This window comes from Crocodylus porosus, unplaced genomic scaffold (assembly GCF_001723895.1).
Source record: "Crocodylus porosus isolate Cpor-Errol unplaced genomic scaffold, CroPor_comp1, whole genome shotgun sequence".
Lineage (NCBI taxonomy): Eukaryota > Metazoa > Chordata > Crocodylia > Crocodylidae > Crocodylus > Crocodylus porosus.
This window is the reverse complement of record NW_017728949.1, coordinates 6448093-6475773: the sequence shown is the minus strand read 5'-3', so window position 1 is coordinate 6475773 and position 27681 is coordinate 6448093. Positions and strand designations below refer to the sequence as shown.

The following is a 27681-nucleotide window of genomic DNA, read 5'->3' as shown; positions in this document are numbered from 1 at the left end:
CGAGGCCAGGGGCTGCACTGGCCTCTTCCGGGTGGGGGTGGGGCTGGGCCAGGGCCAGGCTTAGGGTGGGCTCACCTGCAGGGGGCAGGTAGCAGCAGCATCACTGGGAGGAGTGGCTATGGGGAGGCCAGAGGGAATTTTGGGATGGCTCTAGCTCCTCAAGCTTCCCTATAGGACTGCACTCTGCATGAGTCTCCCAAGGGAAAGACAGCAGAGCGGAGAGCTCAGAACAGGGGAGACTTGGAGGTCTATGGCCACCCCAAAATTCCACAAAACCACTTGTCCCAGTGCCACTGCTGCCCATCTACCCCACACAGGTGAGCCCACCTTGGGCCAAGCTCCCCTCCTCCCCACTCCCTCCACCAGGAAGAGGCTGGTGCAGCCCCTGGCCCAGAGTCCACAGCAGACAGCCTGCCCTCACCCCACACACAAATCTAGGGGGAACATGCCCCCTCCCCGACCTGCCCCCTGGACGATCTGCCCATGGCTCCATCCTGCTCCTGGCACTGAGATCATATTCACTGCCCTGGCTGGGCACCACCTGCTCCTCCCCTTGCCCCACTCCATCTCACTGTGGAGGTCTCTATCTGCCTCTCCCTCACCCCTTCTGGCCCCCATGTCTCTTCCTCCACACAGACTTACTAGCAGGACACTGCTCTCCAAGTTGCCCAATTGCATTCCTATGTGCACACTACATTTATCCATGACATTAATCGGCTATACCAGCCAAAAAAAGCCAATAGCTGATAATGTTAATTTTCCTTTCATTGATGCCGATCTGATATGCAACCAATATATCAGTGCATCTCTAGAGGAGAACACCAATTCTTTGTTTGCTCAGGGCCCCATTAAATTTAAATTCAGCTCTGCCTACCAGCCCCTGGGTCATTAGCAGCAAACTGCTCCTGCTTCCTGGCACATGTAGAGCCTGTAATGCCTGGGAACATTTACTCATGAGTAGTTTACTCATGAATAAACTCTCCCAGATCTAATGCACATGTAGACACACCCATAGTGTATAAGTACTGTCAGGTTAAAACCTATAGCAATGCTAAACTCCCCTCCAAAAAAGTCATGCTTCTCCCATAGACCCGCCTGCAGAACAGGCCTATATATTTTCAGGGCAGACCTATAAACCTTATAAAGGGTTTCCAAGAAGCTGTCTTTTACCTCAGGAGATCACATATACCTGAAGCAAAGGCCTCCAGGGCTCCTGACATGATAAGCAGCTTTGCACTGGCCCCTACTGAAGACTTTGGCTACAAACTAACTTTTAAACAAATATACACCAACAAGGCCTATATCATCTTAGGGACTGATGGTTCATTTAATATGAATCAAAACCATTTCTTTGATATTCCATTAAAATCCTATTACATCTGGGACTATCACCCTATTTTTGTAAGTACGAAAAAGTCAAACACTGCTTTTGAACCGCAAAACAAAAATTATCAGCAACCAAGAACATACATCTCTAAACTGCAAGTAGAAACTATTTTTTCAGTTGTGCTACAAATCCCTGAAACATTTAAAATGGAAGTACTGGAGCCTCATTAGTTATAACAGTACCTTACTAATGGCTCATTCTGTGGAACTAAGCAACATCACCATCCAGGTCTCCCCCTAGATACCATGTGGTGGCCACAAATCAATTATGGATAGCTCCCCATCTGTGATGAGTCAAGGAGAGGACCTATCCTGGGGCTATTTTAAAGCAGGGGTCCCCCACCTGGCTAGGTGTTAAGTCTGTGGTGTTTACTTGCTAGCTGCCTCACTGTTAAGAGTTCTTCTGAAATCCCGAACAGCAGCATGTACACAGAGTAGTTTTTCAATGCTCCATCCCCTCCCAGGCTTACTGGCCACCAGAGGAGAGTACATTTGACATGTCTTGTGCAATAAAAGCATCAAACAGAAGGAGACAAGGGGTGAGGAAGAAAATAATTATCACAAAATTTAAGTATACTCCAAAAGAATATGAAGCAATTTTGAAAAAATAAAAATAAAACCAGGGCTACTGCAGGAGTCAGTCTTCCAATATAGTTTTGATCTAATTATTATTTCCTCTCAAGTAAAAAAAAGTTATGAGAAGAATACAGCATTAATACTCAGTAAATCTCTTCCTACTCTATTCTGCAAGCAACTAATACTGTAGTTGTAATACTATCATACGTACTTGCAAATCTATGCCTTCCCCCACATTCAGAGGAATACAAACTTTCACAAAAATATTTAAGGGCTACTCTAAAAACAATGCCTTTGTTTCAGCTAACATGCAGTGTTTCTGTGTACTTTTCTATACCATGGACCAAATCCCAAAGAAGTGAGGAAACCCACAAAAAATGGGCTACTGCCAAAAAAGAAAATGAAATTAATGCAGCTGCTAACCTGCTGGGCATTAGAGAGATTTTATTAGCAAATGCCAGCAGGTAAGGGAAGTACTGTAGGTGCTCCTGGTAAACTGGAGAGCAGGTACCTAGATCACAACTGAAGGGTTTCAGAATCTCAGTGCTTTAGCTGCCCCCACTATTGCCCCATCACACAGCAGAAACACAATTCTGATGTCTCCTGGCCTAAATGCAGCTTCATAAACCACTTGAGGATTTGGCGCAGATGGATTTTTCAAAATGCTGAAGTTTAAGGACTGAGTTCATCTTTGGTCCACTTAGTAACCATCCACTGGGCAATAAAACTGTTTTTACTAAGTCTTACTGGAAGTAAAATTGTACATAGTGTTAAATTTTTGTATATATTACCTACCACATGACTTCCCCCCACTAGTCTCTTCCACATTCTGATGGCTCTTAGGGAGAAGCAGCTTCCAATTCAACTTTTGTGGGGGGGTTGTTTTATTTTTTGCTCAAGTCCTTACTGGTACTGCTTCTAAGTAGTATTGGGTGGGGGGGGGGTTTGCCAAGAATCACTTTTAAAATGTAATAAAGCAGCTGAACTACTTACTTGTACAAAATCACATATGTATGTATTCATGTAATTATACAAGAAAACAGGAATTGGAAAGAATCCCAAAGGGGGAAATTTGATCCAATGCAGAGGACCTAAGCAAAACTAAGAGCAGAGGGGCTGGAGGATGTCACAGATGTGCTAAAATGAAGTGAATTTCCTTAATGCATTTGTATTTGTCTGCCAGCCACAGTAGGGACATTACCCCTACTGAGCCCACTTTGCTCTGCTTCAATACAAATGGCAATAAAAAGTTTGTCAAATATTAAACAAAATATACTGCCAGATTAACTACAGACATTTAATTGCATCAAAAACACCAAACATTTTACTAACAGTTAATCTCAGTATCTTTCTACCTTTATTCTAGCCATACATCTTTTCTTGAACTTTCTATAAGTAAATAATAGATTAGCTGTTCTAACGTTAAGGGCCTTTTTGTTTGCTTTTTTCCTGATTTTTCCTAAGCTGCTTCTTTCTTAGGTCACGTACAAAGTTTGCTTTAATTTCAGCTTATGTTTGATTTGGACTCGACAGCAGCGTACATTTGAACACCTGATAACCTGTGAAAAAGAAATCACAGGTCCCAGTTTGTAAAGCATTGGCTATGTTTTCTCATCCCTAAAAAATGACATGTTACTTGTTTAAAAAGAAGGAAAATTAAAACCCTCTTCATTAGTTTTGGGTGTCCTACAAATAAGTTTGGAACCAAAGTATGAAAAGACCTACATATGCTGGCTCTCTTCTGTATACAAGTAAAAAAGCCTTTTTAATTTTCCCAAAAGAAACATGCACTTCAAGCTGTGAGCTCGGCCAGGCCATTGTATTTGAGGTTCTGCTACAGAATAAGATTCGTATCTTGATTTTTTAAAGTGCTAATCTCTTGAGATTTTCCATATGAAAGTCTATACAGGGATAACAAATACTTTCATGTTGTGTGTGATAGGATGACACACAGGGTACAAAGTTGGATATTTTTATGTGCAGTTTAAGTGAGAGGAAATGGAAGGTTATTTTGTTCTGGACAAAAATATTTTGAAAATATCAAAAAAAAAGAAAAAAGAAAAAAGAAAAAGAAAACAAAGTAAGTGTTACAGAAAATCTATTTGAAACATTTTAAGTCCTGGTTCAGGAAAGCATTTAAGTAGAGTTTAATTTCACCCCCATTCAGGACAGCACTTAATTTTAAGCAATTAAGTTTAATACATCCTTTAGTGCTGTCCTAAGAATAGCTGCGTTCTGGAATCTAGGCCTAAAGCGGTAGTAGTATGTAAAAGAAAGAATCATAGAGCTTTAAGAGAGATTGGGTGCATCTCCACATACCAATTTAAGGCACTTTAGCCTGATTTAAGGTGCATTAAGGGCACACATTTAATATGCCCTTAAGAGTTTAATGACTCTTAAAAATGGAGATTTTAGGCTATTCACACCTATATTTAATACCTGCACCACAGTATATCTAAATTTAAAAGGATATGCCCTGGAACCACTTTTTTTTTTAAACCAAAGCATTCAAAAATATATTATTACCTACACACCAATCTCTAAACCTAGATACATGTGTGGGTCCCACTTACTTAAGCAGTTCTGCATGTGTCTGACAGTAGAATATGGATCTAGAGGTATATTCTGGCATTGATTTTTTGTCAACTATTTAATACTGATTGTGTTATTTTCCATGAAAATTCCCCACATCATAAAGGAAAGAAACTCAAGATTGTTTATATGTACAGGCTTTTAAGTGTCAAAACTCTGTGGTATTTAAGTCAAGGCTTCAGTGGATGGTATGCTCAGTTTAGAAATGCAGAAGTTGGCCCAAGTTCCAAAACAGAAGCAACTATACTAGGACAGAAGTGCTCATCCCTTGGCCTGCAAGCCAGATCCAGCTTGCAGAGCAGTATCATCCAGCCCATAGAGCTCCCTGTGGGACTGAAAATTTGGTGGTGGGGGACCAGTATCAGTGTTAGTTGCCACTTTCCTGCTACCAGATTTCTGGATCTCTGGGGAGCCTGGTGGACCAGATAACATGGTTCTGAGTGATAGATGGAGGTCCATTAAGCTGGGATGGTGTGTGGCCAAATCCTGGCACACGCAGCAGAGCTTATGTAGAATGGGGCTCAATGTAGTGATGGCATTGGGCAGAGGCAGCACAGGGCTCAATCTGGGCACCTGGGACCAGAGGAGCACAGAGTTTGATACAGGTGTGCAGGGCTGGGGTGGCACAGGGCTCAACTCTGGGTGCTGACCCCACAAGGAACCTGGCTCAGAGACTAGTCTTGTGCTACTCATCTGTCCTGCAGGGCCAAAAGGTTGAGAATTGCTGTACTAGGACATAAACACTAGATACCCAAGTGTAATTTGCATAATTTATGCACTACAGTAATATGGACATATTTGTTTCTTTTATAATTCTGCATTTAATAGGATACATGCAAGTAAGATGCAAATACAGTCATAAAATTTAACTTTGCAAAGTACCATGAAAGAATGTAATATGTACAGAAAATGTGTAAAGAGTAATTTTTTTTTTCAGATTGGGCCATTCTACATTCTTAGCAATCTTGCAGTTACTCTGCTTGAGAAAGTCCCACTTACTATACTGGGATTTGGCCTGCAAGACCAAATTTTGTAGCTGTATATCAAAAGGTTATCTCAGCTATTGTTCTACTTTTCAGCACACTTTTAAAGTCATGTAACAAATCAGGAAATCCTAAACAACAAACAATGAACTACATCCTACTACCTTTCAATATGTGAAACACTCACTGAAGTCACAAGTTATTTTGTGAGCAAATCAATGGAAGAATACAGCATCATAATAAATTTTGCTGCGATAAAGAATTGTGAAAGAACTGGAGACTAGAACTGCTCTGTTACTATTTACAAATACTGTATATAAACCTAGTTATTAGTGTGTACATTGTATTAACATATGGATTTAGTTGATAAAGAGACCATAAGGAAAACGAGCATGAAGTAACCAAAATGGTTTAAGATAAGCCACTTCTCTACAGACTCTCAATATGCCTGAAGAAGGGTGTTTGTGTCTGAAAGCTTGCCAAGAATAAATTTTCCCAACTATTTAGTTGGTCTAATAAAAAAAAATCACATTTACCCAAATAACCTTGTCTGCCTATGTCCTTAGATCATCATGGCTACAACCTATACCCCTACTGCAAACATTTCATTCAGCCCCAGGTTGGGTTAGAGCAAAGAGTCTCAGCCAAGGTGCCTCCCTATGCCTGAAGAAGCGTGTTTGTGCCTGAAAGCTTGTGAAGAACAGTTTTTCCAACTATTTAGTTGGTCTAATAAAAAAAAATCACATTTACCCAAATAACCTTGTCTGCCTATGTCCTTAGATCATCATGGCTACAATCGACAACCCACTTCTCTACAAGCACCTGATAACAGTTAAAAGAAAATTTCATAATATAAAAAGGCCTAGGAAGTTTGAAAAGAGAGACAGGAAATGAGACAGAGACAGTGGGATCTGACTGGGGCATCTGAAGAGGATGGACCTGCCTACAAAACAGTCACAGAGCGTCCGTCTCCAAATGTTTTGTTTTAACTGTTCAAACAAACAGCCATAAGACTTTGGCTTCAAGAGCAGTGTTTGGTCCCTGAATGCCAACAACAGGAGTCTCAAAGGGAAAAAACACAGATGTCCAAACACAGTTGAGTGGACATTGTTGATACTCATGGTACTATAGCCTAAGACCCAGTCTACGATTGTGAGGTCTGCTGCATTCTGTCCCAAGGCAGTTGAAGGCATAGAGCCTGACACCACAGTGTGCACTCATAAAGGCAACAAGGGAAAAGACTAACAGCTAATTCTGTAACCACAAGACCTGTACTGATTTGTGGGCCAAATTCTGCCTGCCTCACATATAAATAAACTTTAAAAACTGGCAATACAAAAAAGTGAACGTTTTGGTTTTAAAACCTAATATTCCTATAAAAGCTATATATATAGGGAAGAAGAAATATACAGTCCTGAACTCAGATATTGATAGATTTTTTAAAAATCTGTTTACTTTAAAAACCTATTAATTTGTCACATTGATACTACGCATTTGTATTAGAAGCAGATCTTGCCTCCATGTATTCTTCCAGAAGCAGAGGACCTTTCCAGTGAAACTAGGTCTGTTCTGTTAGATGAGCTGTTGTTCGAAATGGCAGAGGACCAGTTGCAGGAGAGCACCTTACATCCTGTTCGGCAGGGTAAGACTGCATATTTTGAAGGTGGGACCCAGAAGAGGCTGCCTTATGCAGGAAACGGAAATAGCAGTTGTAGAGGGTGGGAAAACCTGTCAGCAAGATTCCCCCACCCTTGACAGATTTATTTATTTATTTATGTATCAATGTGATAAATTAATACATTTTTAAAGTAAACAGATTTTTAAAAAATCTATCAATATCCTAGTTCAGGACTGTATATTTCTTTGGGGCAGATAATGTAGTTACAAATGTCAAGAGTAATACACAGCTATGTTCCTCATGGAGTTTTAAGGGATTTGAAACAATCAACTTTTGTAGAGAAAATTTTGAACCTTGGCTGGTTTGAAAGACACCAAATAACTTCTAAGTACTCAGTGTGATTTTAAGGGCACTTTCTATTATAAAAAAAGTAAGGACTAAAATATCTATCTATCTATAGAACTGATATTTTTTGCCCCCATACTGTGGAAGCTATACTATACTGTACTGGGAAAAACCTAACAGTCTTCACTGTTCTGAAATGTTCTCTCTTCTAAATCACAGATATTCTAGGTGAGAGAAAACAAAGATAATGGTGGAGAGAAGGAAAAAAATCTCTTAACCAAAGACAAAAATCACTTAGAAAAAATGCCTCAAGAGCCAAGTATTCATCCATTCTGTTTTCTCAGTTCTAATTTCTCCATCAAATGCTACCCTCAGCTGTGGCAGTAGGCATAAGTCCTGCCCAATCAATGGAAGCATAATGTATCCGAATTTGGTCTAGTCTGTCATAAACATCAGATGTATATGGACTGAGTACTTCTTTGAAGTAAAGTGATTTTCTCTGGGAATTCACAATGTATTTTCTTTAATAATTACACCTTGTTTCTTTTAGCACATATTTAGGACATGAATGTGGGCTTCATATTAACTAGAACATATTAGTACAAAATTATGAAATATTGTCAGATGACTAAGGATAGGATTTCCTTTTGAAATATTTCTCAACTCAAGTAATTTAAAAGTTTATTAAAAGTAGTCTTATATCCAGTTTAAAAAGCTAGAATTAGGATTTAAATATAAATCTCTAAATATTCAGATCATTACTTAGAAAGTAAGTACAAATCACAAAATTGCTATATGACTCTGGGTGCATCTACAAGAGATGCTTACTGCACAGCCTAATAACACTGCACAGTAGTGTGCCAGTCAAAAACCATGCTAATATGCTACTGCACAGTGTTACTAGGATACTGCACAGTGTCACAAAAAATCAGGCACCAGTGCTACTGTGCAATAACTGTACTTACTGCTGTTTAGGTAGTACTTCATTAAGCAAGTACTAAACTAAATGTGTAATAACTGCTGTGCATTAATGAACATGAAGACATGTCTACTACCTCCAAATTTAGATCCACTTCATTAGTTCAATGTATAGAGTGTTTGTGTTGTACAGATTATATCATGCATAGCTCAATATAGTTTTTATATTAAACTTTGTGTAATATGTTATCTGAGAAACAGTTAACTGTTTTAGCTTTTGGGGGTTTTTTTAATCGCAGATTGGGAAAAAACTGTGAACTAAAAAAAAATATGGCAGTTCAGGTAAATCACAACAGTTTGTTACAAAATGTAAGTGCTTTGTTTTGACTTGCCATTTTTTTAACTATACATTGTCTTTGGAAACAAACTCTTTTTGAGCTGAAAACCAGAACACTTGATTGAAAATTCCTGACCAGCTTTAACCTACTCCGTATCTTACAGTTTGACAAACATAACATCAGTATTCATGGCTTTTTAAAATAGTCCTTTTGACTTGCTATCACTGTGATTACTTCCTGCTCATTGGGCACATCTACACATGACACTACATTGTTGTACCAACGTGCTACAGTGACGTAGTGTCAGTAGTCACAAACTGTGATGCCATATCCATGTTGCCATAGCAACGCGCTCCCTCATTATAGCGTACTGCTATGGCGACGTAGCAGCTAAAAATAACAGTACAGGCTGTTACTGCACCGTCAGGAAGTACTAAATGACAGTGCAGTAGCAAAGGCACTGTAAGGACGTGTGTAGATTTGCCCACTGTAAAGAAAGACACAATAATCTTGTTACAGGGAGTGAGCACACCTTCAAATCAGAGAGAGCCTTTTTTAGATTTGTTCCTATGAGGTTGATAGTCAATATCCATTTTCTACTGCTCTTCTAGTTTGCACCCTGGTGACATCTGTGGATTTTAGTGCATTTTCCCCCTTCTTCAGTGTGAGTTCAATTAATTTTTGAAGCAGTGTTTTTACTTGGAGTCTTGTAGCAGAAACTCAAAACTTAGTGATGTAAGCAGAAAATAGAAATGCCATAGCCACTGAAGAGAAGACATGCGGCATTGCTTACTTAAAGCCCCATCCTGTCCCCCCAAGGACAATAGCTGCTACCAGGATGGCACCAGCGATGGAACCTATTATAAGATTGGTGGCACTAGGACCTGTGATAAAGGATTATGGGAAGAAAGACGTAAGAACCAACCACTTCATTCACAATAAGGGAAATGTAGTCAATCAGTTTAGGAAAACAAATACCCTACAGCAGGTCTCTAAACATTTTCAAAGGGCCCAACTTACTTTTCTTTAACTGTAGGTGTAAATAAAGCTATTGTAATGTTTTTTTACTATCCTATGGATCTTTATCAATCCCAGATTTTTATCTATCTCAAAGTTTAACAAACCTGACGTTTACTCTATTCTGTGGCTTAACTATTCCATTCAGTATGCAGTACATGAGTCATCAGTTCAGGTTAGTAAAGGGTTTGTAAACTTAGAAAGAAAATTCTCTAAAATTTTTTAGAATTTTGATTCAAATGGTAATAAAACATGAATGTAGTAATAAATGCTTACATAATTCATTCCTATGGCAAATGAAAACAAATCAAAACCCATCAATTCTGTTTGCTAATAAATCTTAACACTACAAGTTACTAGATACCCTCATACCCCTTTTACTTCAATCAGAGCTGAATATATTCAGCACCTCTTATCTTACACAGTATTTTGAAACATCAGGTCTATAGGTTTGAAATAACTGTATGGTTTAAGTTTACTGACTATAAACTGGCTGGAAGTGAACTTTAAATTAAAAATAGTAAAGATCTGAAGTTGAAATAAAGGCTGCATTCCCACTGAAGCATTCCAAACATCAAAGCATCTCTTCATCATCCTCAAGCAGCCACTGAACAACAAGGTGGGGCAGGAAAAAAGACAAGAAAGAGGTGACAAAATACATTTGTGTAATTTTCTGAAAAGGGCAAGACAACACTTGAGGATCAATTAAGAATATCTTATTTAAGTGCTCTATTTGCCTGGGGAGTGAGAGGGAAGGAAAATACAAAATAGGTTTGACATATGCGTGTGTGACCAAATTAATTGCTCACCATGAAGTTCTCCATTACCAGACACACACTGATGTAAAGCTAAGTCTAAGGGAAGATGGAATCTAACACCACAATGTTTTTTTCACATCACATATCCTATAATCATGCAGAAACATTTGAATGCCCATGAAGAGCCTTTTTAAAATTACTTTTAATAGCGGGTTCCAAGGAAGTATTCAGCTACTGTAATGCTGATTTGGCTATTTTAAATAAAATATCTCTGTTTCTGGTGTTTGAAGGTGTTTGGAATACTGTCAGAGTGATACGCAAGGTAGAAAAAAGGATTATCTAAAATACTGGAGAAGGAAAGGAGTACAGGCAACTAACATAGCTGAAAGAATTAAAGGACTACTTCAGCATCACAGATACCTTCGCCCTAGCTCCAGAAACAACAGTGAGAAAGTACATCCTAGATCTGAAAAATGATTCCAGTGACCTATATTTGTATAGTACATTACATATGTTACTTGTTTTTTGTGGGGTTGATTTTAGACATCTGGTCAGACTGAATAAAACCAAGCTTTCAACTTTTATTTGCAACATACAGTACAAAGAATGAATTGTTCTATATATAGCATATGAGTTACTAATTCATGTCAGCGCACAATTTAGGGATTATACAGTATACATACCCTGCTGTAGATCATTAATGACTTATCATTCTGAGATACTATATAGAGCTTATAACAAAAAAAAAATTCCTGTCAACCTTAAAAACAATGGCCAAGATTTTGCGCCACTTACACTGAGTAGTGTCTGAGACTCTGAACAGTCCACTTCACTTAAATGAAGCAAGATATTTACTCACCACAGGTAAGCACAGCAAAACATGCCCTGAATAAATATTTTCAAAGCAATCTAAAATTAATTTAGATAATCCCATTTTAAAATACTTCCTGCCAATACAATACAAAGTATCTAGGAATATTAATTAGAAACTGAACTTTAAAAATAATGTAGCAATCTTAACATGTATGAGCTGTACACAAATATAAACAACAATACATGGTAAATGTTCTACTATTAGAAAAACATATCTTACTGGACTTACCTTCACAGTGAGACTTGGCTACGAGTCAACAACACTGATCATGTGGGAGGACAAACAATGCTGCCATATGGGCATTCTGTTTCCATACGCAACTTTTTCCTTAAGAACCAGAAGTCTTAATATTTTTGTCTACTACATCTACCTGACTCGGAAGCATGATTCATATCATTTTTCCCCAGCAATGGAAAAATGAAAGAAGGCATACTATTTTTATAAGTTTTAAAAACACAGTAAGTAATTTGTGTTCACATAGAGTTTTGGAGGCTTTGAAAAATCCATACAACTGATTTTTCTCCCTAGCCATAGAATGCCATTGCTCTACAGAACTATTGTATCTAGTTAGTATATTTAACTTATAGTAATTTAGAAAAGGAAGTTTAGAAATGGCCATTTCTGGATGCTTGTAAGATGTCTAGTAGTACAGAAAATGTATTTTCCACACGATTATTATGTGTTTCATAAAACTTATTTCACATATATTTTGCAATGACAATACTGTTACTATAAAAATGTCTCCTCTAAGAAACATTCAGTCCAGATTTAAATACAATTACACAATTATATGAAAAAATTAGGTTTAGATAACATGAAAAAAACCTTAAAGTTACTGCAACTGTTGTAAATACTGGTAAATTTCTGATAAAACCCCTTTCTGGGTTCTGCCCTCATTGTAAGTATTACTATAACTAGAAAAGTGACATTACTTCTTCTTGACTAGAAAAAAACTTATAAAACAAGCACCTGTAACAGCAGCTTGAAAATGGTATAATAACACATTAGACAGCTGAAGGGTGTCCTTAAAAATGGTTTGGATAAAACTACCCATTTCCCTGAAAACAAGATAAATGCTACTGATCAATGGACTGGGAGTGACCATTCCTATTCATGATGAGAAATTCCTCTTTTTGCAAAATTTATCCGGACGGAAACTGGAAATGTCTATGGTTTACATTCAGAATGAAATCTGAGCTGTGCTAAAGCCAAAGGAGTTTAACTACTGACTTCAGCAGGGCCAAGACTGCATTTCAGTCTTCAGTGCACAGAGACACATGTTGTGACACCTGTGTTAATAAAGACAAATATTCATCTGTTATTTACCCAAATAGACAGACAGATCTCCAAATAATAAGTTTTTATATATATTTTGAAAATATATATAAAAAAAGAATTAAGAAACCAGTTTACAGCAAGGCCCAAATTAAAACTGTATAACCCTTTCTATTATCTGATCCGGTTTTTATTTTACCAAACTTAAATATTCAGGATGAAATTTTCAATGTCACATATCTGTCTCAGGCTGACATTTTAAGAGAAACTTCAGCTCAAGCAGTTCAGCCATTTCCAAAAATAAGATTAGAAAAAAAGTAAATTGCCCATGGTTAAACATTTTGCAATTATTTCATTGAGAAACTGTAGTAAATTTGGAGGGAGACCCCAAATCTTGGAGGGCTGTCACCTTGGTATTAGGTTTGTGCCTTTTGCCATCCCTATGAAAATTCATTCAAATCTGAACACGTTCAATAGAGAATTCTGTGTATATTAAGCATGCCCCATCTTAGAGCACCTGGGGCTCAACTGTAAGTGTTACTGGCAGTAGCCAGAGGCTACTGTCTGAAGTGTGCTCTCAGTGCCCTTTTTCCTGGAAAACCAGGCTACAAAATGGAGGAAAATGCAATCTGATTTAAATACATAAGGGGCACGAACTGAGAGGCTTGTAATAGTCACTGGATTGGAAGAAATGGGGAAGGATAGAGAGCAAGGGAAAGAAGGGTGGATAAGAGCAGAACAGGACTGGAACTAAAAGGGTTTGATAAAAGCCAAGAGGAAAAGGGGGCAGGAGCCAAGATGTGTGGTGATGGATCATGTAGCACAGGAGAAAGGAGACAGGAAGCAAGGTTTAGCAGGGGAAGGACTAGGTGCAGAGGGAATGGGAAAGTTGGATAGGAACAGAGCAGAAATGGGACAGGAACCATGGTACAGTTGTTGTGTTTACACGAGTGGCCAACTGTGCAGTTGTTACTTAAGCAAGTACTAAATGACTGCACAGTAATGGGCGTTACTGTGTAGTCCCAGCACCACACGGTTATTTTTTGACACTACTGTGCTTTAGCAATGAGCTACTGCGCGCTAGCTTGTTACTACTGCGCATGAGCGTCACTGTCATGGTTTGTGCCTGGGATGTTACAGTACAATAGCTCGTTGCTATCGTGTCTCGTGTAGATGTTCCCAGTGTGGACGAGGTGCTGGGGTCTAAGAACGGGCTGAATGGTCTGTGTCTACTAGAGCACATGCTCCTTCTGCATCTGGAACAGGCTCCTGGAGTCCCTGCAGTCTTCTTCTGTTAGTGAATAGCTGTGAACCCAATTGGCAAAATTGGAATCCATCTTTAGTGGTTGGGTGGATTGAAGATAACAGCCTTCTATTGCTATTAGTTACTTTACTGACTCAAGTGATAGTGGGCTCCATTGTGAATACGAAAGTTTTCCACTGCTAAGAAACCAACTAATTCACATGATACAGTATGTTTTAGGAAAAAAATAGTAACACAATAGCTAAAAAACTACATTAAAAATGTTAATGTTGGAGAGTCAAGCACTCAAAAATTAAGAGTTACCAGAACTACGGTTGCTTGTGCAACCTTAATTAGGCTCCCTTGTATATATGCTTGATGACAGTCTCAGTTATGAGATCACATGCTATTTTTTCACTATCATGAAATCACTATCATGGGACTGAAATTTTAGAACTCTATGGAGTTAAATTAGTGGGCAGAATGAAGATGAAAAAGTCAAACGAGCAGAATAATGGCAGTTCATTCCATGGTTTGTAGTGTATTCTAAGTACTCAGAATTAAGGAGCTGATTCCAGAATTATCACCATTATATACACATATATGTAGTGTGAATCCAAGCATGGCTAAAACTGGGAAGTATGTAGTGTGCCTACACTTCAGATTTCAGTTTTCCAATGATTCAAAAATATATGTCATACTCTGCTCCCCGGGGTAAGTGAAAACCCTAGCAACAGAACATTAAGAAGCTTTGCCGGAAAGCTGCCTACATATACAATCAAGTTTTATTTTCTTTCTTGGATTTTATGACCCATTGTTAAAATGAAAGCCCCACTGATTGGAATAACCAATACATAAATTATATCAAATGGTCCTTGTTGCTCTATTACATTATATTTTGCAAAACAGATTGTCATAATCTTTAAATTACTATTTTCCCTTTTATTTTTGTAATAATTTGGAGCAATGGAGACATTTAGACATTTCATTGTATTAATTGTGATGATGTAAAAATTCACAAAGTTATTGTTTTATGCCCCACATTGTCCCAGACAGGAGAGGGTTCAACACCGCATGAGCAAATCACATGACACGGACACGTTCAAATCACATAACGAATACGGTCACCACATGACACAAAGCTAATGGGATAGTACACAGAGGGCTCAGGTGCGTACAGTTACCTCACACACTAGGCACCAAACATAAAACTCAAACTAAGAAGAATGCTTACTCTATTCCCCACCCTGTGCCTCCAAAAATCACCCCCAGAGCCAGAATGGTCCCTGCCACTGCACCTATTAGCCTGTTAGTGGCCATGCTCACTGTGTGGAGGGAAAAGGGAAGATTTTTTAAGGAAATGATCACATACAGTATATGTTTGAAATAAAAATAAAATAGCTCCTCAAAGGCATATTTTACTTTGTAATCCATTTTTGTCACACACTTCAAACCTAATAAACCTTTCTTTGCACAAATATTGTAGCTTTAAAAAAATATGGAAATAATTTAAGCTATTCTGGCTTGACTAAAAAGCTAACAAACATTTTAATATGAATTTTTAGTGTAAACTTTAAACTTAATAATGGATCTTAACCTGAGAGTATAACATATCTTTGTTTAAAATATTTTCAACCTACAGTTGATTAAAATATAGAAGATAAAACATGAACAAATAACCAGTGAGAGAACTTTCTTCCACCACCAGAAACATACTGTATCCAGGTTATTAAACTAAGTGAATCCAAATAATCATGATCAAAATATTACATTTTATAAAGTTGTTTAGAAACAGTCAGGTGATTCCAAACCCTTGTGAACAATGAACCACTGCACCCTACATAAGTAAAATGCAGTTAAGAAAATAGGATATAGAGAAAACATGTTCCAGACACCAGTGTGACGGGAACCAACTTTTGAGTTCTGAAAGAGAGATACCACAGGATTCTGAATTATGCAGTGTGGGCCTGCTCAGGCTTCCTTTGAAGTCAGTGGGAGTTTTGCTAGTCACCTAAACTGAGCAAAGAATTGCTAATCATCCCTCTAAGAAAAGCTCATTTCCTGTCATTCTGGTTCATTGCTTTTAAACACTACTAGGGGCTCTAAATAAGGTGTTATCTATTTTCACTATGCATCAGTTTCAGCAATGTGGACAGAAAAGACCTGATTCTCCAATACCTTGACCTTTGCGTACTCATTTAAACCTTGTGCAAAGTGACACCAAATTGAGTGTAAAACAGTACTAAATCAAGATGACACTGCTTTACAACTATATTACACAAACATAAATGATTATTTCCCAGAGAACAAGGCAGTGGGAAACTGCGCCTATAGAGGACTTACACAACATCAAGTTTTTCCAAAGCAATTTAAATGTAGTGGTGTTATGTAGTATTTTAGCATAATTAGGTACAAACTTCTGTCATCTTTTTAGGCAAAAAGTAAAGGGTTATGTGTAAGAGAAAATTCTGAAATGGATATAACTTTCCGTTGATGAGAATAGTATTGATAGCCAAACTAAAAACCTTATTAATTTAAAATACTTTGCCTGATTCTTTAGAAATTTCTCACACTGAATACAATCTTAAGCTGTAAGCAGACTTGTTTGCCATTAACTAAAGGTTTACCTGGATACATTTTTGACAGAAATAGGTGTTTTTAACTTATTCATACAAATATTCTGTTAAAACAAGCAAACTTCTCTTTTTTTTGGCTTTTAGAACATAAAAACATACTGCTCAGAATATGTTTGTGTAATGAACATTAGCTCCAAGCCTGAGAACTTGCTTGCCAAATTTTACTCCAAAGAAAATTTACACAACTGAGGCATAATGGATCTGCTATAAAAAGTTTAATAAGGATTCTTTTGGGTAGCCGTAAGACACATAAGATATAAGGGAAGTTTCCTGAACCTGTTTTCTCTTTTGCAGAGTAAGAAATCTTTGATAAACTCTAATAGAGAGCTCCTACTCCTTTATGGTTATCCAAAGCTAGTCAAAGTTCTCTCTCTCCTCCTCTCACTGACTACTGGCCTTATTGCTTTAGTATCGGAGCACCTTTCAAACTTCAAAGCATTAATCTTGCCTCTCTTGAGGTAGGGGATCCCATGGATGTCAATTCCTTTGTTTACATGCAGTGACAAAAAGAGAGGAGAAAATTGGAGGGGGGGGGAAGGTGCAGCTTTTAAAAATATTGTTTTCTTAAAACTAAACTGAAATGAAGCTTTTAAATCAAGTTCATGTGGAAACTATTTTTTTTAATGTTTCACTGTGGGAAAACATTTTTCAGCCAGATCTACTACACATGGATATGAGTATTTGTATTACTAAACCAATAATTTATTTCCAACTCATTTTTTTTCTTTTCTCTATTTTAAATTATATAACATGGCAGCTTTTGGAGAAAACATTCACAAAATAGCCTTTTTAGGGAAGGACTTTGGCTTTCAGCATTTTCTATTTGCTGATACTATTTCTTACTACATATTTATTTTTCAGACACAGAAGGAAATTCTCCTCTAACAAAAAATACCAGTATTCTTCCTATATTTTAAGATTTAAAATATGCTGAATTAGTTGGATAATAGTAAAAGACCATAACTAGCTATATCTCACATCAGAAAAGCATAAATATCTCTGAATTTAATGTGTATTTATTTTTCTAGTTTCAATAATGAAGAAGTTTTACAAGTGATACAGGCTGTGGACAGAGGCAACTTTCACCTGCTTTAGGAGGCGAGGAAGAGTTGTCTTGTATCTATTGTTACAATGTACTTATAATACTTGCACGCTCTTATAGCAGTTTAAGTGAGCTAAATCACTGTGACTTTAAACTTGTTATGGGAGTGTGCAGACACAGTACTGTATTTACCCAGAACCAAGACAGCAGCAGCTTCAGCCCTGGCTCTGGCACTTGAATCCAAGACAAGGATTCCTCCTCTCCTAATGTTACACAGGGGAACAAACCTAATCTCAGCAGTTACACTGTAACAGCCTACACTTGTAGCATTCAATGGTAGTATGGCTCTTATACCTGTCCACATCTTCAGGCTCAATTTGAAAAAAAGTTATGTTTAAAATATCCTTAACCTTTGTCTACTTTAGAGACGCAAGCATCAAATATAATACACATTTACATCAAGCCAGGGCCAAAGCCTGATACTAAAAATGCACAGAAAGATTCCTTTATGTTCATGGAGCTCCACTGACTTCAAGTTCAAAGCCAATACTGCAAGCAGCTCCAAGTTTCAGTAGCCAAATAATAATAATAATAAGAAGAAGAAGAGCATTTCTTTCACTTCCAAATATTATTGTTGCCCTGCACTGCTTTAGACTCGGTTTGTGTAGGATACAGTAAGTTTCTGAGTTTAGACTAGCTCGTAACTTCCTATGAATTAATTTCAAAATAACTAAAAACCACTAATTTTCTGAAATACAGTAAAGAGGTAAATTTTACTAATTTTCTGAAATACAGTAAAGAGGCAAAAGCAACTGATGTATGATGGAAAGGTCTGGAAAGAAAAACAAAAGTGCAACAGGAGCAGCAAGCAATCATCAATTATCATAACAGAATAAACAAAGCAAGCAATATATGTTAGCTATACATAGTACCAATCATAATAAGAAAAATGCAGGGATTTATGGTGTGAAAAACTGTTAATCAATTATATGAATTTTCACATCTCTGATAAACTATTGTTAGCCAGCCCTAAGTAATTAACTTCTCTCATGCTATTTAAGATTAGGTTTCAGCAATAGATACAATGGTAGACAAGTAAAATAAGAATTTAACCTATTTTCCAAAACATTCAGCTCCTCAAAGAAAGTGACCATTGTGCAATTTCTTAATTTGACAAAGTTCCTGGCAGTGTAACCAGGGTGACATTTCAAGTTTAACTATATATTGTTTTCTCTCATCTGTAACTGCAACTATTCAAATGGCAATATTCTCACTTTAACAGACAGATTATTATGCATATACATCCCCCAATATTATCATAATTATATATATACCCACAAGAAGATAGACGTTTTGTCCATGAATATTATACACCAAGTGGGTGGGAATGAATTGTTAAAATGGTTTTTAGGTTTCTGTAGGTGTAGAAGAATCTTTAAGCCATGGCAAGCTTTCTTGCGCAGATATTAGAGTTAAGATTAGAAATCCCAATCCCCCCACATACATGAAGTGTCAGAATTCAAAGCAAGCAACAAATCTAAGAGTTAGAGTAAATGCAAATTACAACGACGATCTAAAAATAAATATAGTAACTTCTAACACTGTAGAATGTTAATACATATCCTGTATGTGATACTTAGAAGCTGTTTTTCCAGTATTCTTTACATTCTGGAGGTAGCTGCATTAGAGGATGAAGAGATAACCACATCCCACTGTGAGATTTAACCGCTTGAACACTGACATGTATAAAAGCGTGGTATGTGCAACCAAAAATAGTAAAAATTGAAGGTTTGACATGGATTCTATTCATGTGTCTATTCAATCTGTAAAAGCTTGTATTTCATGTATTTGTTGGTGCATTGATTTTGTGAGTCAGTACAATAATCCTAGTATGCTCTTTACAACTATGGTCATACTAAATGACATTTTGTGACACTGGAGTTAATCTAGCTATACTGTTCTCACAATTGAATCTGTGTTATCCTAATCTTAAGGAAATTGAGTTTTCTATTTTTGCAATGTAATGCAACTCAAATTCTGTGCTATGAAGTATAGAAAGGATTTTAGCTCATGCCTGTTCACTATATGGTGACATGTGAAATAGGAAATGTCAGTAATAAAAAGAAACAAAAAATCTTAATGGAAAGTACTCAAGTATTTTAGAGTTTTATGTCATTTCAGAAAATGATTTATTTTTGTATGCTTCCTGATGTCTTTTTCCAAAAAGAATTTCTCTATTAGCACACCAAAAAAGTAACTGAAAGCAGTCAGTGTTCAATTCCTTATTATGAATCTCTTGGAAATTCAATTCCAATAAATTAACATTACCACAAATTAAAAAAGACAGATGGTCAATTCTTCATATGGCTCATTCTTATAAGAAAATAAATTAAAACAAACAGTAAATATTTAAACAGTAAATATTTAAACTTTCTTTGTCAAGAGGCACTATATTATGTCACAATAATCTATATATCTGTATCTGCAGGTAAAAATCTTATTAATAAGTAAATATGGGGGGGACATCTATTAAACCAAGACACTTTCAGAATATGTCAGATTTATTACATTCATTTTCAAAACTGTTTCTGTTCTGCAAGCACAGAATGAAGTTTAAACTATAGGAATTTAATTTAGATAAAGAGATTCACTTTTCTGCTTGTCTATTTTGTTTTTGTTTATAAATTAAACAAATAAATCTTTTTTATTTAAAGAACCCTCAAGAAGACAAGTATTTAAGCGCGCTTAAATGATCTACCCCAGCCACACAGAAAGGGAGGCATACAACTCCATAGTACTGTGCCCCTTCAACTAAGACTGTAGACGTTTTTCTAGAATTAGTAAGGATCTATGTGAGGGGAAAGGGCTAGGAATTATGTTAGCTCCTGTAGAAACAAGGCAGCCCTATGTTGGATACTGGTGCAGTCTGGATGATGCATCTCTGAAGATACCTTGAGAAAAATGCAGTATCTTTCATAGAGCTTCCTTCATGATAGATGCCAAATTTGGGAGGCTCTATGGGAAAGGTATACTTAGAGCTCTTGGTAATGAAGCTCTACTAGAATGACTTAGCTAGGAACTGAGGGTTGTGGGCTGAAGAGTATGCTAGGAGCAAAGTGCCAACATGGAGGCACAAAATCTTCAGGCTAAAGGTCTTGTCCTTCCCTGACTTTTTGGGAATTTTACAGATTTAGGAGGAGTAGCCAATAATAGCCTGTTTAAATTGAGCAAATGGCCACTCAAGGATAGAAGTAGATGTAGAACACATCTACTGGTGTTAGTTATACCAGTTTGTTTTATCCCTGATATTTCCTGGAGTAGCTACAGCAGATTCTAATAAGTTACACCAAACAAATAATATACATATCCACTCCTTGTTTACACCAGTGTAAAGGCAGGTTTCACTGCTGTAAATATGTTATGTGTCTAGGCCCTTGGTCATGTAATGGGAGCATATCTAAAAATGTACAAGTTTGGATAACTAGGGGGCCATTGGACAATGTGTCTTGGTGAATCAGAAAATTGATAAACCTTGAATACTAGCATCCAAACCCACATGCACCGTGTAAAGTGGTTTCTGGAGGAGGCTGAAAGTCACAATTTCATGTACATACCATTCCACGTAAAAATACTTCTCATAAAATTTCCCTAATAGCTCTTCACAGTATTTATACTTATATAGTCAATAAGACATCTTGGAGATTTTTATGTGGAGGAGGAAGATTACTAATAACAAAGTTCTTAATATTTGTCTTTGTTTATATTCCTTCCATCTGAAAGCTGAAGCGTACAAACCAATCTTTGTAAACATTCTTCCAGATTGATAAGGACCTGACCCCCCCCCCACTCCACAGTTGAGATAACTGTAAATGAGACTTTTGTACAAGGGAAATTCCATTTGTCCCTTTTCTGTAAAACAGTTCTCAAGAACAGAAAGTCAAAAGAAACCAGCAGCTGGAAAAATCTTCAGTAAAAAAATTAAATAATGAATTTACAATATAGGAATAATTATTCAAAACTTAGTAAATTTAGTTTTTAGTTCATGAAGATTGTGTCTTATTAAAAGGACAGAAAATAAGAAGAAAATCAGGATATGCCGGGATTTCTATATTAGTCTCTCTCCAGAAATGGGCTTTGAGATTAGAAGAGTTAAGCTATATTCCTAATCTTCAAAATCAACATGCATATACCTTTCATGGGAGACAAAGTTTTCCTGTTCGACTCTGAAAGAGATAGTGTCGTACCTCACCTTGCCAACATTCTGCTTATGCTAGTAGGGATGGATACTCTAAATATGTGCAAAATAGTGAAACTGAAATCACACAAACCCTTGGGTCCATCATCCTTCTTGCTGCCATTATCCCGGATAGGATCATCAATACTGCAGTCTGTCCCTGCCCAGGTGAAATGGCAAATGCAAGTGGCTTCATTGCTGCACACCTGGAAGATGAAAAAATGATTAATTTTGAGATACATTTTTATAATGGTTATGCAGTTGAAGATACTGTTTAAGTCGCAAAATAAGATTTTACCAAACATGGTATAATAAGAGTAATTATCATTCAGAGTAAAAGAAATCACTGACAAGAACAACTGGTCTTATAGGGGTTTTTTTAGACTCCCTACTGAATACACTCACAGATGATGACAAAACAATGTGGAAAGTTTCAAAAGAAATTTTTTTTGGACAACTCACTTTTACAGGGACATCAGAAATAGGATTCCTCTGTTATGCCTTTGCATGGGTTATTTTGATCTTGGGTCTCGGTGGCAAGAAGAAATGCGGTGCATGCTTCCCCATAAACAAAACTTGAAACGAAGCCAAAATCTAACCTAGGGCCATCCAGTTGGCTGCCTGCGGGCCACATGCATCCCTTAGGGGGTGAACATGAGGTCCCCAGGCTCCTGTCCAGCTGCTGCTGCCCTCACCACTCCTACGGCTTAGGTGGCCAAGGTGACCAGGCACTCCCTCCCTCCTCCTGCTTCCTGCTCTATTTCTGGGAGTGGGGTGGGGACAAGGTGACAGGAGGGTATTGCATATGTAATGGTGAAATTTGGGTGGAGCACACTGCAAGCCCCAAGCCCTGCACACTGGGTCTGGTGCCCAATCCTAGCATGCAGAAACAAACAGGGGTGGTACCAGGCCCCCAGGACCCAACCCTGGTGTGAGAGGGGCACTAGACTCCCAATACCCAAACCTGGCACAAGGTGTGGGGGGGTGCCAGCTCCCAGAACCCAATCCTGGTGTACATGGGGCAGGGCAGTGCTGTCTCCCCTCCCCTGAACCCAATCCCAGTAAGAGGGGGACAGGAGGAGGAGTGCCGGGCCCTTAGGACCTAATTCCATTTTTTTGGGACATGGAGGGGGATGTGCCAAGGCCTCATGGCCTGATCCCACCCACAGACGGACTCTATGCTACACATCTGGCCCATGGGGCCAAAAGCTTGACCACCACTGGTGTTGCTGCACAAAAATAACTCTTATTTTAGAAAATCAAAGCTATATTTTCATAAAGGATCAGAAACAGGTGCTAACATCTCAGGCATAAAAGGGGGCTTCTCAAGCAGCCAAGACATTGTCAGTCAGATAATGATGTCCCCTGGAAGGATGTTGGTCTGTGATAGCTATAAGCTTCAGATTAGATGCGTTGCTAGAAGCTGAACTTACTTTGCCTCCTGTAGCCTTTTTGGAGCATAGTGTGTTTGTTTCTATTCCCTATTTCTGCTGCCTCCAGAACAAAAACCCCAAATTTTCTAGGCCTCTTACACTCTCACAGACCTCTAGTTGGCCAAAATGCAACACTTGTGTTTGTCAAAACAGGAGGTCTGCTGAATGGTTCAGGTGCAGCAATCCACATGTACACTGGGCCCTAGCTATAATGGGTATTGAAAGAAGTTTAGCTTGAAACAGACTTACCCCATGACCTGAACAGACCTTTCCATTAGATCCCATTGGACAGCTGCTGATGTTCAAGGACTGAATTGGTAGGCACTTCCTGTCTAAACACATCATGTGAGGGCCACATGGAGCTCCATCCTCCACATACCCTAAATCTGTATCATCGTCTAAAAGCACATGACCACCCCTAGGGGAAAATAAAGTTTTAAAATACTGTTTAATATTATGTTTAAAAGCTTTTGGAAATATTAAAGGCAACACAGCATAGATTCTAAAACCCTCGTAGCTCTATTCCTCCAAAGCAAAGTACATTGGGGAAAAATCCTGATAGTCATAAATTATACCAAAATCTTTCCAGGTATCCCACAACTCTAATACTATTTTGAAATGAAGCATCTGTAAGATGGAAATAGATTCCAAATACTGCCATACAAATAACTGAAGTTTTTAAATTTCTGTCTAGATTTTTCATATCTATAATTGGTAGAACATAATTTTTTAAAATGAAAGAATGGTATAGTAGAAGATGTTACACATATACGCATATATTAGGCATATTTGAGAAATGTTTCATGCTTAAACAGTTACCTCAAATAGGGGGAGGGAGTAAAAATTCAGTTTAAATGATGGAACTAATAAATAAGAAACCAGAGAAAATAATGGCTATATTTATGAAAGAATTCTTTTTACTTTGTGTTTTTAATGCAATTACAGTATTATTTATCATTGTATTTTAAAAGAACACACACAACATTTATGTGAAAGCATAATAAAATCCTTATCTGTCCTGTAAACACTTAAACTGTAACTACCCCAATCCTAGCCCAATCATACACATAAAATGAACAGCAATAGCTTTCACTGAAGTAGTAACATTCAAAAGCATGAAGTTTCACATGTAGATCTTTTCTTCTTTTAGCATACAACTTTTAATTTTTCCATGGAAGAACACTGTGATGCCAGACATTAAAGTCTGGCTGAGTAATACTGCAGTGTTAGATAATAGTTTCTGGACAGTATTCTGCAAACCAAAAAACAAAATTACAGCACCTAAATGCAGAAAATTACATGATTCTTAATAAAAAGAGCAATGCCATCCAAAATAATGATTTTGCTTTGTATGAATTGACATTTAACAGTTTAACTTTTTTTCTTTTTTAATTTAAAATAACTGACGTAAAGCGTTGGTATAAAACTTGGTATTAAAGTTTTGAGAACACAGAATACCAGTTAATTTTATTTTTACCTGCAGTCCACTATTCGTCCCTGGTGGTAGAAAGAAGTTGGAGTAATTTCTCCCTGAAGCTGACCAATTCGTGGAACTTGAGTAAGATTAGTGCAAAGCAGAAAGCCACAGAACACATCACTGCAAAATAAAAACAAAAAAAAAAAATAAAATCAAAGTTTCCAAATAAAAACTAATATATACAAGAATATTTGCAAAGAGAAAGAATGCTATGGTAAAAGTGATAAAGACATGAAGCCAACAATATTACTTCAAAAGTACCTTAGAACCAGCTTCTGCCACTGGCAGTCATGTTAAGTAGGCGACAAGACCCTGGGCACATGTAAGTCCCAGGGCTGGGGCTGACAGGAATTAGTTCTCAGGCAGCTGCCAAGGGAAGGAGCTCCTGCAAAAAAGAGCTATCCAGTGATGTTTGGTTACCAGATCTGCTGCCTGCAAGACTAATAGGGCCCCAGGCGCTCATAAGGTACCCAGGGCTAGGAGACACACAATACTAAGGGAGAAATTTGCCATCTTAAAGGGGCAGAGTGTGACCTCCATCATTATTGTTATGTTATAGTCCAGGGGCTTACGTTCATGTTGTCATTTCCATCAGAGGTTTGGGATGAGGCTTAAAGGGGAGGTTTGGCAGCCTCATTAGTGCCCAGAAGGGGGCACATGACTGTGGAGAGCCCAGTGCCAGGGAGGCACAGCTACAGGGGCCGGAGAGCCCAGTGCTGGCGGGGGGGGCGCAGTAGACAAGGGTTAAGGGCCCAGCGACGAGGAGACTGATTAAAGCTAGTGCCTCAAAGCCGGGCCTAACAAAGTGACTAGAAGGCCTAGCTACATAACAAGGGCTGAGGTCAAGTAGGCTGGGACCCCAATAGAAGGAACAATATTCATATACCATCCATGAGTTATGGGGTGTGGTAAAGGGGAGTTTTTGGAGCCAACCATCTAGCCCTTGAGGCTTAAGGAGTCCCGTGAGGCACTGACTCGGAGCAAGACCTGGCAAGGGATTCAAGAACCCACAGGCTTTAGGGGCGTTCAACAGGACCGTGGCCACACAAATTCGTTGACAGCCTCCCTGCTTAAGTTTTTTACCAACAAGACATGGCAAGTGAGATTAGAAAGTGTCCACAGGGCAGAGCTGGCATGGTCATTAAGCCCTAGGGGCATCACAACCATCCTTGGGGCCCTGCACATTGACACATGTTCTAATTAGAATGCAACAAAGCAGACTCGATTAATTGAGCGTTCTAATTAGAATACTCCAGCAGCCTTGATGTCACATGTATTCAGTGCTCCCACGTTTCAAAAAGGCAGGGGCTTTAAAGCCTGTTAAAAGACCTGTAATTAAAGTGTACCACCACCATTTTGAAGCACAGGGCACTGAATACACGAGATGTTGTGGGTGTTTTAATTGGAGCGTCTCCTGAGAGCCATTCCAATTAAAATGCTCCCCCACCCTGGAGCATATATAAAGACACCCTTTGGGCTAGTGGCAGACATTACACAAACTGATTTAAGTGATCAGAAACTGGTTTAAACCTGTAGCAGAATGAATGTGCAGTGCACATAAACCAGTTTGAAAATGGCTGAAACCAGTTTGAGATATACCTGGTTGAATGTAGTATCAGGCTTAACTGATTTGGGTCAAACCAGTTTCTGCAATGTCTGTCCCAGATACCTTGCTGGTCTAAGATAAAGCAGGTTCCTCCAGCATCCTTGCATGCTCTCTGGGCTGGGCAAGGCTCTCTGTTCCACAGCAAGGCAGGCCCCTCCCCTCTGCTCCCTGGCTGCAGCTCCAGCAGAGACTTGCAAGCACAAAGTGTCTGTCTGGCTTCTCCCTGCTGAGCAGGGATTACTCCCCTCACCCCTCTGCCTTATGCAGACACCTCAGCATTGGCTAGTAGACTACATGCTGGCTACAGTCCATGTTGTGGGAGACAAAGGCAGACAGACTTTTTGGAGCTAATCAACATGTAGCTTAGTGACCCTTGGCTTCTAGCCTAAGTCACTGCAGGCATGCGCCTACATTTCTAGAATCAAAAGGGAATGTCTACCCACCTCCAAATCAGTTCAAGCTTTCCAGGTTACACTATTCTGCAAAGACTGAATCAATTCAGGCTCAGGCTTTTTGAATGTCTGTCCCTAGGCATAGTAACTGGCATTATCAGCTTCAGTGGTACTACTCAGTAAGTACGGTATTACTTGATTTAAGTAAGTGTGACAGAATCTGGCCCTAATGATAAATGCAGAAACAATTAGTTCATCAATAGCTTAATTCAAATAGAAAGGAATATTTTCCCAGTGTTGTGTAGAAAAAAAACCACATTTAATTAAAGGGGTATTTATAAACAATATAAATATTATAAATACTGTAATAAGTATTATAAATATAAAATATATAATTTGAGTAAAACAGCATATATCAATTAAAAGAAGCATATATATATATGCTTTAATTGATATGTATACATGGACAAATCACATAAAGGTTTTCCTCACTTTATGCTGTACATGTATTCTGGCAAAGCTGCGCATAACTCTAATTTGAATAAAGGGAGCTCACTTTACAATGTAACAAATATGGATATGTTCCAAGACCTCAGTTGTACTGACCCCCAGACCCATTTCTACCACTTTTACAAGACAATTTTGGTACTCACCAACAGCCGACAGTACACACAAGCACAGGGCACTATCATAAGGGGGATGGCAACTATAGAAACATATTGCAGACAACGAGCAAGGAGCACAGATCCACACAGGAGACTGTATTTTGGTGTGTGTCACTTCCGCAATGTGTGACATAAAGCAGCTGACTGCAGGCTTCCACCACACTAATTGCATAAGGGTGAATTTACCTCGTATATAATGAATTTTTGGTATAAAAAGGGTCATCACATAAGAGCAAATTCACACATACAGAAACCAAATAAAGCGAGGGAAAC

At 38.1% G+C, this 27681-nt stretch overlaps 1 protein-coding gene across 5 annotated transcripts in view; it reads right to left on the bottom strand.

Annotated features, from left to right (window-relative positions):
• ADAM23 (ADAM metallopeptidase domain 23) overlaps positions 1 to 27681 on the bottom strand; it is a 199573-nt gene that overhangs the window by 8534 nt on the left and 163358 nt on the right. For 2 of the 5 annotated variants that reach the window (XR_002104497.1, XM_019554065.1), the window contains exons 22-24: positions 24746 to 24865; positions 23518 to 23686; positions 21930 to 22041 (exon numbers count right to left, since the gene is read on the bottom strand). Coding sequence is in view for 4 of the 5 variants with exons in the window: in XM_019554065.1 (XP_019409610.1) it covers positions 21930 to 22041; positions 23518 to 23686; positions 24746 to 24865 (401 nt within the window). In the remaining variant the exon portion in view is untranslated. Of the gene's footprint in view, positions 1 to 9545; positions 9641 to 15157; positions 15249 to 21929; positions 22042 to 23517; positions 23687 to 24745; positions 24866 to 27681 lie in introns of those variants that run through there. The other 3 variants (XM_019554063.1, XM_019554062.1, XM_019554064.1) reach the window with 3 other exon arrangements.